At 41.5% G+C, this 16,006-nt stretch overlaps 1 protein-coding gene across 1 annotated transcript in view; it reads right to left on the reverse strand.

Moving 5' to 3' along the window:
• Nucleotides 1–4,024: 4,024 nt before the first annotated feature.
• The window catches only part of Acat1 (acetyl-CoA acetyltransferase 1), a 28,873-nt gene continuing 16,891 nt past the window's right edge, over nt 4,025–16,006 (reverse strand). Inside the window, exons 8-12 of the mRNA XM_038321723.2 lie at nt 15,186–15,281; nt 13,232–13,345; nt 10,202–10,266; nt 5,163–5,320; nt 4,025–4,333 (exon numbers count right to left, since the gene is read on the reverse strand). Coding sequence (XP_038177651.1) covers nt 4,213–4,333; nt 5,163–5,320; nt 10,202–10,266; nt 13,232–13,345; nt 15,186–15,281 — 554 coding nt within the window. The 3' untranslated portion in view covers nt 4,025–4,212. The remainder of the gene's footprint in view (nt 4,334–5,162; nt 5,321–10,201; nt 10,267–13,231; nt 13,346–15,185; nt 15,282–16,006) is intronic.

Genomic DNA, 16,006 nt, shown 5'->3' on the forward strand with positions numbered 1-16,006 from the left:
TTTCACCAGTGCTCAGTCTTCTCATGTTAGTCATTTTAGTGTCAATACACAATATGGTTTTCTTGCCTGATGTTGAATACCTTTCAGATAGTTATTGACTATTGTGGACTGTCCATATCTTTTGCCTAACTTTGTAATGAATTGTCTGACTTTTTAAAAAATCTTACAGTGGTCTTTCTGTGTTCTAGATATAATTGGATATATTGATCTCAGTTGTCAGTATTTTCTGTATTTCTGTTCAACATGGTTTTTTGCTTAATGCCATATTTTAAGAAACCATCAGTCTGGAATTGATGTCCCATGTGGATATCCTGTTAACCCAGCACCATTTATTAAAAGATTGCATTGAAAGAGATAGGAGACCTTCAAAAACATTTGTCCCTGCAACTCATGTGGGCTTCAGGCCCTACTTGTGCACCACTGACCTGCAGCCATGCCTGCACAAGTCCGTGTCGCTGCTGTCCTCATCTGACTAAGCCAATGGCTTGGTCTTTTACAGACACTGCACACCGTGTCTTGTATTCCTGCACCTGTCTGCTTCAGCAGGCAACACCAGTTCTGTTTGGCCAGCACGTGCGGCTTGTACTACCTGATTTCAAACAGCTGGCTATACTGAGCTAAGAAAGAGCCTACAACAGTCCAGGCATCCTGGGAGAGCGTGTCCTGGAATTGTTTCCAGGACGGATGTTGAAGGCCACATGCATGCATGTTGTACACTTAGAGGAAGGACTGATGTGTGTGCTAGGTGAGGACCTCTTACTGGAAACGGTAATGCCTTTCTCCTCCCTTGCCAGAAAAGTTAGGGATCTCTTTGCCAAAGTAGGTTGCATATAGATGTATGTAGTGATATTTCATTTGTAGTATCTTCAGCTTGCCTGAAGACCAGAACGCAAACAGTCACACTAGTCAGCCATAGAGGCCAGGTGTTGGTGGTGCATGTCTTTAATCCCAGCACTAGGGAGGAATATAAGGCAGGATAAGACAGGAACTCGCTCTTTTCAGTCTGAAGATTTCACAGAGGTAAGAGCTTTCTAGTGACTTGGCTGCTTTGCTTTCCTGATTTCAACGTTGAACCTTAATATGTGATCTGGGTGTTATTTGTGCTACAGATGTGTTGATTCTTGTTAACTGAATCATATACTATTCTAATGTCAGAAACTGAAATCAGGTTAAAGATGTGGAGTGTTTTGTTTTGCTTTGTTTTTCTTTTTGAGAAAATACCTTTAAACAACCAATTAGGTCTTAGGTCTTTGATAATAATACAGGTACATCCTCAGTACATTTAGAGTTGTGCTCAAGTCTGGATAGACAATGCAAAAGCATTTGGAACCAGAAGGTGTGGTGCAAGGGCTGGGGGGCGGGTGGGGGGGAAGAATAGTGGCTGAAGATCATCCTCACCCTCAGGGACATTAGTAAGTTCAAGGTCATCTGGCACTACGTGAGACTGCGTCTCAAAACCAATATTGGCTAATAGCACTTAGAAGTTGTTTTAAGCCTGGCAGTGGTTGTAGACACCTTTTTTAAATCCCAGTACTGGGACACAGAGGTAGGTGGCTCTCCGGGAGTTTTGAGGACCGCCTGGTCTACAGAGTTCCAAGACAGCCGGGGCTCCACAGAAGAGAAACCCTGATGTTGGGGTGGGGGAAGGGCAGGGTATTTGATAAAGTAATTCTTTGGAGGAGGATGCCTGTTTCATTTAAATACTTCATAGTCTGTAGCAGTGGTTCTCAACCTGTGGGTCAAGGGATTGAGATCCCTTTGTGGGTCAAATATCAGATATTTTTATTGCAACTCATAACAGCAAAATTACTTATGAAATAGCAATGAAATTATGGTTGGAGGTCATGAGAAATGAGGAACCTATATTAGGATGGTTGAGAACCACTGTCCTAGAAGGATTTAAGTTTAATGCAAGTCTGGTAGCCTTAAAGACAGCAAGGAGTGAGATAACTGATCCTGAATAGTCCCATGTGGGGCAATTAACCGGGGGACTGTAACATGTCCCCTGGCCATTTCTGCTTTTCTAAGCTTGAAACACTGTATGTCAGGGTTAAGTCTTAAATCATAAACTTTGCTTGCATAATTTTACTCTATTAACTTTACTGTGCTGAACTTAATTTTATTCAGCCCCACTTCTCAGTTCTTGCTCAGCTTTCCTGGGCTGCTGGAGTCCTAGTCATTATTTTCCTGTACCTAGACTGGGACATCCAGTTTCACCAGCATCTTTTGTTGAGGAGACTTTTCTTCTCCAACAGTTGCTGAGAATCAGCCATAGCTGTGTGGGTTTATTTCTGGGTTCTGTATTCTGAGGCTTCATTCTTGAATCTCTGTGCCCTCGAATGTTATCTATTGATGAGTGGCAGTAGGTTCATTACAGCAGGGTAATGTTACCGTTCATTTTTGTTCAGAGTTAGGAAGTTGAGTACAGCACATTCATATGTATATACTTCCAATTATTTCTTCTTTTCCTTTCTTCTGTAACTTTCTTCTGTATAGTGCTGGAATGGAACCAGGGCTTTGGGAATGCCAGGCAACCACAACCGAGCTACATTCCAGGCCCTGTTCTCTCTTCTTGATGGACTGTTCCCTTTATTAATGTATAGTGGCATTCTTTGGTGTCTTATCTAAGAAGCTGTCTTGAAATCCAGCACTTGTCACTCATGACCAAAGCTGCATCTGCTTGCTCTTAGCTTCTATTGAAGAGCATATTGTTTACCATTCTGCCACTGTCAGTCTATGAGTCTGGCAGTATTTTCTCTTGTAGACAACACTTTGATCATGTTTTTGATTGAGATAGTCTTTTATTTTTAAGTTGAAGCCATTAAAAGTTTGGGCTGAGAATTTGCCCATTATAATAGTTTTGATTTCATTATTTCTTTCTTATTCTAAGCTTTGCCGGTTTACTGAGTTGGGCATGGTCTGTTTTATTCTCTCCTGGTTCTCAGTTCCTCTCGTGGAACTTACTCTTTGTGGTGCTCATGTTTGTGACTGTTTCCTCCTGCTCTGTAGGATTCCTGTAAGGATCGTCAGTGCTAACTTAGTTTACATGAATTGCTATTTTTTTTTTTTTTTTTTTTTTTTTTTTTGGTTTTTCGAGACAGGGTTTCTCTGTGGCTTTGGAGCCTGTCCTGGAACTAGCTCTTGTAGACCAGGCTGGTCTCGAACTCACAGAGATCCGCCTGCCTCTGCCTCCCGAGTGCTGGGATTAAAGGCGTGCGCCACCACCGCCCGGCGAATTGCTATAGTTTATGCTCACTAGGAAGAGCACTTGGAAGATTTAACGATCTACTTTTCATTGGTACTCACATAACTTTATTTGAAACCAATTTTGACTGCCCAAAGATCAAAGTTCAAAAACAGAAAATATAAATAGCCACACAGTCTTACTCTGTTCGTTCTGATGGCAGAATGGAAAGTTTGCTGGGTGTTAAACAGGTGATGTGGAGGCTTGGGAAAGTCTAGGAGCCTTGTTACTGCAATTGCAATGGTGATCAGCAGCCTTCCTGAAGAAACCTATCTGTGACTTAATCTTATTTCCTTGGTATATTTAGATGTAAAAATGCTGGCTCTCTCTCTAGTCTCATCAGGAGAGAGCCCCCATTACAAAGTATCTCTTAGGATGGCTTCCCTCTATATACCAGCAGCTAGTGAGGTCAGGAAGTTTAATATCTCATATCTCTGGCATCTGCAACATCGTGTGCAAGTCCTCCCTGGGTGTGCGACACCAATGTGGGTCCTGGGACCCAAACATCATCTGCAAGAACAACAGATGCTCTTGGTTTTGTATTTTCAAGACAGGGTGTCTCTGTGTAGCCCTGGCTGTCATGAGACTAGCTCTGTAGACCAGGCTGGACTTGAATTCAGAGATCTGAACTGCCTGCCTCTGCCTCCTGAGTGCTAGGATTAAAGGCTGTGCCACAGGCACCTGGCTAGCAACAAATCTCTTAACCGCTGAACCAGGTCTCTAGCACCAACATTGGTATTTCAAATAGTGGTGTCAGACTGTTCAAGTTTACCAAAAATATTAAAAGGAGAAATTTTTATTTGTACTTTCAATAGGTTTTGGATATGATGATTATTTTTTAGAAAATTTTTAATAGAAAAATAAAAAATGAAAAGCTTATGTTGAATATAAGCTAGCCCAAGAGAGTCAAGTTCACTTCAGCAGGGTTTCTGATCATATGGAACTGTCTCCTAAAACAGGTTGTCTGTCTACAGCTTCTCAATCAGCACAGCAGAAGCACCTCCTCCTCCATTGCAAATACTGGCCAGACCAAATTCTCCTTTCTTCAAGGCATGAGCCAAGTGAACGACAATCCGGGCTCCAGACATCCTAGGATCAAGAAAGCATTTGGTTCTTTAATGAAGGACAGAATTTAGAGCTAACCAGAAGAGTTTCCACTCCAAATTAACTTCTTGAGAACCTTATTAGCCAGAACTTGTAGCTGAGTTAACTACAATTCAGTTTAGGAAATGAGTTTCAGGAAGAGGTTACAGCTCTTACAAAGCCTAGGCTTTGGTTTCTTTGCTGTTCAACACTGTTAGTGTGTTGAATAGTTTGTGTTATCTTAACATAAGCTAGAGTTATCTGGGAGAAAAAACCGACAGAAGATCAGGCTGTGGATAAGACTCTAGGGTATTTTCTTTAAATAAATAAATAAATCTTTATTATGTATCCAGTGTTCTGCCTGCATGTATGTTTGAACGCCAGAAGAGGGCACCAGATCTCATCATAGGTGGTTCTGAGCCGCCATATGATTGCAGGGAATTGAACTCAGGAGCTCTGGAAGAGCAGTCGGTGCTCTTAACCTCTGAGCCATCTCTCCAACCCTCTAGGGTATTTTCTTAGTGAAATGATGATCCTGGCTTCTATAAGAAGGCAGGCTGAACAAGCCATGAGGAGCAGGCCAGTAAGCAGCGCTCCTCGGCCTCTGCATCAGCTCCCGCCCTCGTCTGAGCTCCTGTACTGAGCCCCTCCACCCTTTCCTCCCAGCTTGCCTTGGCAGTGGTGTTTTGTCACAGCAGTGGAGACTCTGACTCAGGTAGATTCCAGAACACAGATATGCTAAGTCTGTGCTCACTGTTTGAGTGACAGGGTGAAACAGCTGATAGGTAGGAGAGGCTACTATTAACTGGGTTGGGTTATTTGTTACAGTACTAACCCGATTGGATGGCCCAGAGAAACAGCTCCTCCATGGATATTCACTTTTTGAGGATCAATCTCCAGCATTTTAATGTTGGCCAGTACAACCACACTGAATGCTTCATTTACTTCCCACATGGCAATGTCTTCCTTTTTCAATCCTGAATATTTAAGAACCTAAAAATAAATTTTAGAGGGTTATCCAGATATTTAGCAATCAACTTGTTTTTGTTATTTTCTGGAAATTTTACAGTTTTGGTTTATATTTCCCCTTGATGTAGTTATTTACTTAAATAAGAAGGGCTTTTGTTTTTTCTTTTTGAAAGGATTTGTTTTCAAATTTTGCTTTTCTCCCTGTATTATAATCAGAATTTTGTTTTCCGTGCATTATGATGTCTACTTTTCAGATACAGAAATTTTTATGTAATTGGACATTCCACATGTACTCTACATGACAGTACATCATGCTGTATGTCCCTAAGATGTGTCTTGCTGGCTATATGTTACTTAGTTCTATGTTCTTGCAGAGTTTTGTCTGTTCCCACATATCCCCCTCAGTTTCCTTAGAAAAACTGTGGGATTATCTCAGGCACAAATACCTTTTGTGAAATTTTGATCATGTTTTGTTTCACTAGTTCCTCATTTTGAGGAGAAGGGATTTTTGTGCTAATGATTATCCTTATGATAATAATAACTTTTAAAAAATATTTCTAGTTTGTCATAGCCAGAACCTGGAAACAACCTAAATGCCCCTTGACCGAAGAATGGATAAGGAAACTGTGGTCCATTTACACAATGGAGTACTACACAGCAGAAAAAATAACGACATCATGAATTTTGCAGGAAAATGGATGGAGCTGGAAAACATTATTTTGAGTGAGGCAACCCAGACACAGAAAGACAATTATCACATGTACTCACTCATAGGTGGTTTTTAAACATAAAGCAAAGAAAGCCAGCCTATAATCCACAATCCCAGAGAACTTAGACAATGAGGACCCTAAGAGAGACTTCCATAGATCTAATCTACATGGGAAGTAGAAAGTAGAAAAAGACAAGATCTTCTGAGTAAATTGGGAGCGTGGGGACCTTGGGGAAAGGTTGAAGTGGGGAGGGGAGAGGCAGAGAGGGCAGCAGAGAAAAATGTAGAGGTTGATAAAAATAAAAATTTCTAAAGTCCCCTTTCCTTAGAAATTTTACCACTGGCTGCAAATCTAGAGCATTAACTTTCAAATGTATCTGTTCCTGAGATCTGCAGCTACTTGTGTCTGATCCTTCTCTAGTCTTATGTCTACCTGCTCCTTTTTTTTTAAATCTGTATATTATTCCCAGATGTCAGCTCTAGCTGGATGGGTCGTATACACCTGCAGTCCTAACTCTGGAGGCTGAGGTAGGAGGATCTCAAGTTCAAGACCTTCTCACACAAACAGAGGTCAAGGTGAGGACATCCCTTGTAAGCATGTATTTGTTGAACACATCCGAGATCTCCGAACCCTGAACCCCTGAGTGATGGAGGAGTATCTATGTGTTACTTTCATTATTAATAAAGAAAACTGCCTTGGCCCTTTAAGAACAGAAAATTAGGTAGGTGGAGTAGACAGAACAGAATTGTGGGAACAAGGAAGTAGAGTGAGGGAGACGCTTCAGGCATTCGCCATAGTGAGTCTCCATGCTTCTCCTCTCCGAGATGGACGCAGGTTAAGATCTCTCCTGGTAAGCCACAACTCGTGGTGCTACCCAGATTACTAAATATGGGTTAAAGGAAGATGTGAGAATTAACTAATAAGAGGCTGAAACTATGGGCCAGGCAGTGTTTTAAAAGAATACAGTTTCCGTGTAATTATTTTGGGTAAAGATAGCCGGGTGGCGGGACACAGCCCACCGCTTCATACTACAGATTGGCGCTCCAACGTGGTGACTAAATCCACTTAAAAACCTTGCCCGCTTGGGATCGGAAAGAAAGTTCTCTGAGACCATGCCAATGGCTCACTGCTCCCTTCCTGCACCTGGGCAGATGGAGGAATCAGGCTTAGGCAGGTGGAAGAGCATGGCGGATTCCTGCCACAATACAGAGAGATGTTTTCAGACTGCGCAGTGCTCTGCATGTCAGATTTGGCTGTAACTTGGATGAAAAGAGTTTTTGTGCTGCACGCTCAGTCTCAGAGTTAAAGTGCTGAGTGCGGCTCCTACCTGGCGGCCCCAGAGCTAGTAGAAAATGGTACATCCTCCATTTTGAAATTGGAGAGAGGTGGAGCCAACATCCAGAGCAGCCCGCAGCTCTGCAGCTCAGAGCTGCAACCGATTCAGAGTCACAAGCGGCTCAGCTATGTTGGACTGGGCGTGGCAAGCCTGCAGTACCTGTTTTTGACCTAGGAATGTCACAGCTTAGATTCTTAAGTGTGTAGCGATTTAAAAGCACAAAACAAAAGTGCTCCTGGATAGTAAAAAAATTAGAGATTCACAATAGGAAAGATTCAGACATAGAAGGCCTTTAACTGGGTCACAATGTTGGATAAATGTACGTAGGCTTGAGAGAGAAAGAGAAGAAAAAATATAGAAAATAAAGTTAATGCCTTTAAAAATAAAGGGTAAAGTCTTTAAAGAGACAGAGTACAGATAGTTATAGATTAAAAGAAGTAAAGTGATAGAGTAAAAATAAGCCACGTAAAAATGGAAAATTCACAGAGAGTCTGGATTATGTATTTTGTTGTGTTTTCTTTGATTTTTTTGACTGTAAAGGAGCTAAATACAGAGAGACATTTCATTATATGGGCTGCCAGTCTAGACCAGAATGGACATTTTAATGGTATGACTTCAGGATTTGGATCTAAGGACATGATGCTTTGGAAAAGAGTTTCTTCTTTTGTTTTCACAGAGGACGAGACTCTGTGGATTGCTTCTATCCCAATATGGTATGATAGACCACGCCCTCCTGAAAGGTTGCTGTGAACATCTTCAAAAAATTACTTCACTCAACTGCCAACTGAGAGGAACCTAGCACACAGGTTATACCATGAAAGACCTAAATAACAACGCCCCCATTCAGCAGGAAGCAGTTTGGAGAGAAAAAACTGCGCCCATTTTCCCAAATATTGCTTATAAATGTTCTTTTACATTTAAAGGGGGAGATGATATAGATATGAATAATTTGCATTGGTATAGATTTTAAGGTCAATTTTGTTATATGTATATGTATTTCTGATTTTGATTAAGCTATTGTGATTGTAGTTCATTTTAAAGAATGTAATGTATTATTAGGAAATATAGGTTGTTAATGGATAATCATTGATAATAGTTAAGCTTGTAGTCATGTTATTAGATTTTCTAGATATGTAGAGATATATTTCAGTTAGATAGACATTCTTCATATCTTTCAAAGACTGCAGAATATGGCATTTAATGTTTTAATAACTTAGGGTTTCTCATGACAATGAGACACGTCTGCTCCTGGCAGCACCAATCTACTTCGAGAGGAAGATGGGCATCGAAGAGGCTACTTATGGAGTTTGTTAGCCATTTGGGCAAGAAACTGCTCTTGCCTGGACTGTTCCATAAACTGGACACAAAGAACCCGCAGAGAGAGGACTGCTGAACTTGCCTAAAGGTGAGATGGTCTCTCGGGGTTCCTGATTCGTGAAAGAGTCTGCGAGACGTTCTGCAGGACACAGCAGAAAGTGACTGAACTGTCTTTGGAATTTTTCTGCTTCATGGAAATGTCTGCTGGATACTGTGGGCCTGAAGCCCGAAGATGGATGCCCCAACGGTACAGAGGAACTTTGGGTGACTGTCCAGGCAGCGAGTTGTCTCTGTCATTTCTAGAGTTTTATAAGTTACTTATTTCTTGTTTACTTAGGTAGCATTATATCCTTCTGGAGTCTTTGATGGAGTTGAAGAATAAATAGATAGTTATAGCTTTCCTTAGTTATGATAAAAGATAAAATAGATTTAAATATTGTAACTGTAATACTTGCTTGATAACTGTTATATGTAATTTTGCTATGTTAAAGTTGAAGCCTTTCTTTTTTGTTTAAACAGAAAAAGGGGAAGTGATGGAGGAGTATCTATGTGTTACTTTCATTATTAATAAAGAAAACTGCCTTGGCCCTTTAAGAACAGAAAATTAGGTAGGTGGAGTAGACAGAACAGAATTGTGGGAACAAGGAAGTAGAGTGAGGGAGACGCTTCAGGCATTCGCCATAGTGAGTCTCCATGCTTCTCCTCTCCGAGATGGACGCAGGTTAAGATCTCTCCTGGTAAGCCACAACTCGTGGTGCTACCCAGATTACTAAATATGGGTTAAAGGAAGATGTGAGAATTAACTAATAAGAGGCTGAAACTATGGGCCAGGCAGTGTTTTAAAAGAATACAGTTTCCGTGTAATTATTTTGGGTAAAGATAGCCGGGTGGCGGGACACAGCCCGCCGCTTCACACTACACCTGAGGTTAAGGGTTCCACGTCCTGAGCATCTTTGTTTGCCTGTGACCTTAATGTGTTCACACAGGCTTGGTATGTCTGCCTTTGAAAACACAGAAAACAATGTGGATTTATTGTATCTAGTGTTAACTCTTCCCTGCAAGACATACAGTCCATGGTTCCTGTCAACATGGAGAAACCTCTGCAAGCAGCTATTTATATTCTAGACTGGGTACCTTTCCTTTACCACACCAGGTGTATGCACTCAGCATCATATTTACAGGTGATTCAGCTGTCCACTTCTAATCTGTTCTAATGAAGGTAGGTTGAGGTTTCCTCTCAGTTAACTATTTTCTGAAGTGAACAGACTCAGTACCAAATTATCACTGTTCTGCAAATGAACATGTAAAATGTAAAAACTGCAATCTTTTTTTGGGGGGTGGGGATTTTCGAGACGGTTTCTCTGTAGTTTTTGGTGCCTGTTCTCTTGTAGACCAGGCTGGCCTTGAACTCACAGAGATCCGCCTGCCTCTGCCTCCTGAGTGCTGGGATTAAAGTCATGAGCCACCATTGCCTGGCAAAAAAAAAACTGCCATCTTAATACAATAAGCAAAGCACACGTTAGCAAAATCACCTTTTCTTACCTTAGGTACAGCATATGCGGGTGCAACTGGAAAATCAATAGGATCTACAGCAGCATCGGCAAATGCTGAAAAAGAGATACCGTTAAACTCTTCTACACATGCCCAAAGACTCATCCATGTCTCTAAGACTCGAAAGCAAAGCTAACAGATAAATGTGCACTGCCTAATCTCTGTGCCGTGTGTGACCATATATGTTCTTTTATTTTTTAAGGCAGGGTCTCACTATGTAGCCCTGCCTATGCTGTAACTTACTCTGCAGAGCAGGGTAGACTCATATTCAGGACATGCCTGCCCCAACCTTCTGAGTGTTTGGATTAAAGGTGTATACTACCATACCCAGCTACACATTTGCTCCTTTTGTAAGATTCTGTTCTTAACAAAATTAAACTAGTCTCTAAGACACTGATTTGTCTGGAAAGAGGTTAAAACTGTGGCACTAGGACGGTGGCTCTCGACTCTCCTAATGCTTTGACACTGTAAATACAGCCTCGTGTGCGGTAACCCTCAACCATAAAATTACTTTCATTGCTACTTCATAATGAATTCTGCTACTGTTATGAATCGTAATGTGTCTGCTATGTGACTCCTGTGAGGGGTGTGTTTGCATCACAGGGTGAGAACTGCTGGTCTGGGAGCAGTTGCAAGCATATGCTATTCTACCAGAGGACCAGAGTTCAGTTCCCAGCACCCACACCAGTCATCTCACAACTATCTCTAACCCCTCATGGGCAATGCTGACACATGAGAAGTGGAAGTGAAACATGCCCCGGCAATGCTGAAGCATGCGTGGGCAAGCCATTTATATTGGGTTTCATGGTCTGAGTTGCTGAGGACGACTGACCAGATCTCTTCCTCAAGGAACAGGTTCCACCGAGAAACAAACTTGGATGGCTGGATTCCGAGTCCAGAGCATTAACCGTTTCACCACAGGAGCTGATGCATCGGGTAGAGCTCATAAGGCTGTTAGTACCACAAATATAAGTTAGTCATGACAAGCTAAGAATAAAATAGTAAATGTATTATAAAGTAAATTCTATTTACAGAGAAGACACTGTAAACAAACTGCACTTTCACTTCCTGGCTGCCCAGACCCAAATAATCACAAAGATAACAGAAACTATTGATTACAGCACTGGTTGGCTGATGGCTCAGGCATATTTCTAGCTAGCTCTTACATCTTAAACGAACCCATTTCTATCAGTCTATGTATTGCCATGTGGCCCTGGCATTACCTCATTTTCTGCACATCTTTTTTCCTCAGTGCCTGGCTGCTTGGCTCCACCTACTTGTTTTTTCTTTAACCAATAAAAGCAACACATAAAGAAGGACATCCCACATCAAGACACAACAGATTTCAAAAGTAAAAATAAGGGCTGACATGATGTCTCACTCAGTAAAACACTCACTATACAAAGTATACAGACCTGTGTTCAATCTCTACATCCCATGTAAAGGTAGAAGGAGAAAACCAACTCCACAGAGTTGTCTTCTGACCTCCACACCTCCATGTGACATGTCATACATGCAGACAGTAACTTCAGTTTGCTTTTCTGGACTCCTACTTCCATATTCATTTTACCTGGCTGTCTCTCAGATAAAATATACCTTTTCCTTTTCTCTGCTAATATAGGATGGATAACAAGAGGGTTTTTTTGTATTTGTTTTGGTTTTGGTTTTGAGACAAGGTTTCTCTTTGTAATAGCCTTAGCTGTCCTGTTCTACAAAGGAACTCACTTTGTAGACCAGGATGGCCTCAAACTCAGAGAGATCCGTCTGCCTCTGCTTCCTGAGTGCTGGGATGTGCCACCATGCATGGCATGGGTTTTTGTTTGTTTTTAAATAATACTCTTTTTTAAAAAATTGGGGTGGGGTATTTTGTGTGAGAGTGGGCATATGTGTGGCATGGCATCTATGGAGGTCAGAGGTGGGAATGAGTTCTCTTCCTTCTACCATATGGGTTTCAAGGATCCAACTCAAGTTATCAGACTTGGCAAGAAGCACCTTTTACCCACCGAAGTATTACCAGCACCTTAAATTATTAAATTATTATATAGTAACAAAAATATTAAAGGAACTTCTACATCAATCAAAATAGAAAGCCAAGTCCACTATTCTGTGTTACCAAGGTAATATCCTGTTCTTAGAACTAAAGATAGGAAGTAATTGAGAGGAGTGCCCAGGCCTCCAGAGGCAAGAAAATACATGCACACAGAATTTTTTTTAACAAAGAAAGAAAGAAAGGAAGGAAGGAAGGAAGGAAGGAAGGAAGGAAGGAAGGAAGGAAAGAAGACAGGAGAGAGAGAGAGAGAGAGAGAGAGAGAGAGAGAGAGAGAGAGAGAGAGAGAGAGAGAGAGAGAGAAAGAGGCAAACCAGGCCTTGTGGCACAAGCCTATAAGGAATGCTGTGCCAGGCAGATAACAAGATCAAAACCAGCCTGGACTAGACAGAATGAGTTCAAGCCAGCCTGTATAACTAAAGTGAGACCCTCTGAAAAAGAGGGTTGGGGAATTAGCTCAGTGACAGAATGCTTGCTTAGCATGTGTGTGCTGGCCAATTTGATGTCAACTTGACACAAGCTAAAGTCATTTGAGGAGGAGGGAACCTCAACTGGGAAAAATGCTTTGATAAGATCAGGCTGAAGGCAGGCCTGTAGGGCATTTTCTTAGGTGGTTATTGACTGGGACGACCCAGCCCATTGTGGGTGGTGCTATCCCTGGATTGGTGGTCCTAGTTCTATAATAAGGCAGACTAAGAAAGCCTCGAGAAGCAAGCCAGATGCAGTTTTCCTCCACAGCCTCTGCATCATCTCCCACCTCCAGGTTCCAGCTTGAGTTTCTGTCCTGACCTCCTTTGATAATGAACTGTGATGTGGAAGCACAAGCTGAACACATCTTTCCTCCCCAAGTTGCTTTGATTGTGGCGTTTTATCCCAGCAGTACTAGCCCTGACAGACAATGTGTTTACACTTTACTGCCCTGGATTCCCAATACCAGAAAAAGAGAAAAGGAAAAACAAGGTGAGAGCATCTACCTGCGATTCGTGCTAGTGGCTTCACGTTGAGCCTCTTGGCGGCCTCTGCAGTCATGAGAACCACAGCAGCTGCTCCATCGTTCAGTGTGCTGGCATTGGCAGCTGTTACTGTGCCTGAAATCAACAAAACATAAAGTCACACATTCTTCTCAGTCCATCCTCTTCTCTCCCACAAATACCCACAGAGCACTGTCTGCCTTATCAAATATATAGACAAGTTATAGACAGGCGTGGAGTTAATTCCTGCCCTGGGGAGACATGCACAGAGCTAGCTCTACAGCAAACGTCTGCTGTTCACTGTGTATGCTGGAGACTTAGTGCATTTCTGCAGTAGTGGAGGCACTGGTGCATGCCCAACTCTCAGGTTTCTTCTCAGCATCCGCACAGCAGACACTATGTATTTTCCAAATCCATGTCAGAATCAGGTGTTCTCTACAGTCAATTGAAGTTGAATGTCAGTGAATACTAAAACCACTCAGCTATATACTTTAAATCATTTTGTGTACATAAATTGTCAATGAAGCTATTTAATATTGACAACGGAAACCATGCATTAGTCTATTTGTTTATTTATTTATTTACTGATTTTTCAAGACAGGGTTGTATCCAGGAACTCACAGAAATCCTCCTGCCTCTGCCTCCCAAGTGCTGGAATTAAAGGCATGTGCCACCATGCCTGGCTTATTTTTTTTCTTTTAATTTTCAAGACAGAATTTCTCTGTGGGTAGTCCTACCTGACTGTTCTGGAACTTGCTCTGTAGACCAGATTGGCCTCGATCTCATCTCTCTCTGCCCTTTTTTTCTTTTTTTTTTTTTTCTTTTTTTTGAAACAGTCTTATTATGCAATCTTGGCTGACCTGGAACTCACAGAAATCCACCTGCCTCTCCCTCCCAAGAGATCAATGACCATGTCCAGTTTAACATGTATTTTTGGGTTTTTTTAAAGGTTTTTTGTTTGTATTGATTTGTTTTGTTTTTTGTTTTGTTTTATAGGACAGGGTTTTTCTGTATATCCCTAGCTATCTCAGAACTCTCTCTGTAAAACACACTGTCCTTAAAAGCTCCACCTGCCTCTCTATCCTGAGTGCTGGGATTAAAGGTGTGGGCCACCACTGCTGACAATGTGTACTCTTACAGCATGTTTTTATTATGCTGACGAAAAGGTGGCTGGTGATTTCTATACTTAGAACTGATTATAACAGCTACACACAGCCAACCTGGAAGAGCTAATATTTTCTCAAAGTTGAGGGCTCCAAACCACTTAGAAATTTAGGGCTAGGCAACAGAAGAGCTAGTCCTAACATGGACAGTCTTCCAAAAGGATATTCAGAACATAGACTCCATTTGTCCCGACATTCAGGGACATACACTAAATGAGGCTTATTTATATATTTAGTATATTTATTTATTTAGTATATCAGTGAACACAGCCATCAGCAGAAGTCTCAAGGAATATATTATGTAAATTTGTATTTTCAGTTCACAAACTATGGGGATGGCTGCCTCTGAAAATTCAATTCTCCAGCCATGTTATATAATCCCCTCTCCCATGCTAGGACTTAATATATTAATGATATGAACTGTTAAATTTAAACATACCTTGAATTTTTATTATTTGGCTAATTTTATTTGAATATAGTATCTATACATGTTAAGTAACATCTAGATGTTTTCTACAGTTACTTTGTTTAAAATGTTAGGCAAGGGCTAGAGAGAGATGGTTTGGCGGTTAGCACTGGCTTCTCTAGAGGAACCCAGACGGCAGCTCACAACTCTAACTCCAGTTCCAGGGATTCATAGGTCATCTGCTCACCCCAAGGACACCAGGTACAAAGTGGTGCATAGACATACATGCAGGTCAAACATACAGAAAAAAAAAAATCTTTAAAAACTGTTAGGCAAATCCAATAATAACCACTGCATATCAACTCATGTCTGACTTCTCAGTACTCACCGTTTTCTTTCTGGAACACAGTCTTCAGCTTTGGCACTTTACTGAAATCAACACGCTTGTACTCTTCATCTTCTTTCACCACCACATCAGGTTTACCTAAAATCGAGATGCTAAGTAATCACACAGTCAGGATGGCCCCTGTTAAACTGTTAAACGTCGGACGTGCCATTCAAACAAGTGTCCATCTAGAAGTAAAGCCTACACCCACAACCCATTATTCCACCCACCCTCATTTTTGAGATATGGTCTATGTAGTCCTGGTGGTCTCGAAGCTCAGTATGTGGACCAAGCTGGCCTCCAATGCACATACATCCTCCTGCCTGTGCCTGCACACCCAGTCTCCCAGCCCTCGTCTATGATCACAGACCTCGCTGTACGCCAAGGGTAGAGCCCAGCCAGTGCTGCATGATAAAGCGTTCTATCACCCACACACAGTGATCACTGGGAAGTGATTCAAACCAAGTAATAAGTCTGTACCATGGATTTGTTGGACTGCTTTCTTTGATTCAGAGCTCTAGAGGTGAATGCTATTCATCTTTCATTTCTGGATGTTGACTTCTAATATAAATCCCTTTTTAAAAGTACTTTTTAGGGTCAGTGAGATGACTCAGCAGACAGAAGTGCTCACTATACAAGCTTGACAATCTGAGTTCAATCCCCAGAACCCATGTAAATGTAGCAAAAAACAAAACTGATTACACAAAATTGTCCTCTGACTTCCACATGCAGGCCATGGAGCATACGTGTACACATACATATGCACACTAATAATAAGTGTAAGCAGGGCTGGATAGACAGCTCAGTGGTGAAGAGCATTACAT

The sequence above is a fragment of the Arvicola amphibius genome, chromosome 3, assembly GCF_903992535.2.
Source record: "Arvicola amphibius chromosome 3, mArvAmp1.2, whole genome shotgun sequence".
NCBI classification, from domain to species: domain Eukaryota; kingdom Metazoa; phylum Chordata; class Mammalia; order Rodentia; family Cricetidae; genus Arvicola; species Arvicola amphibius.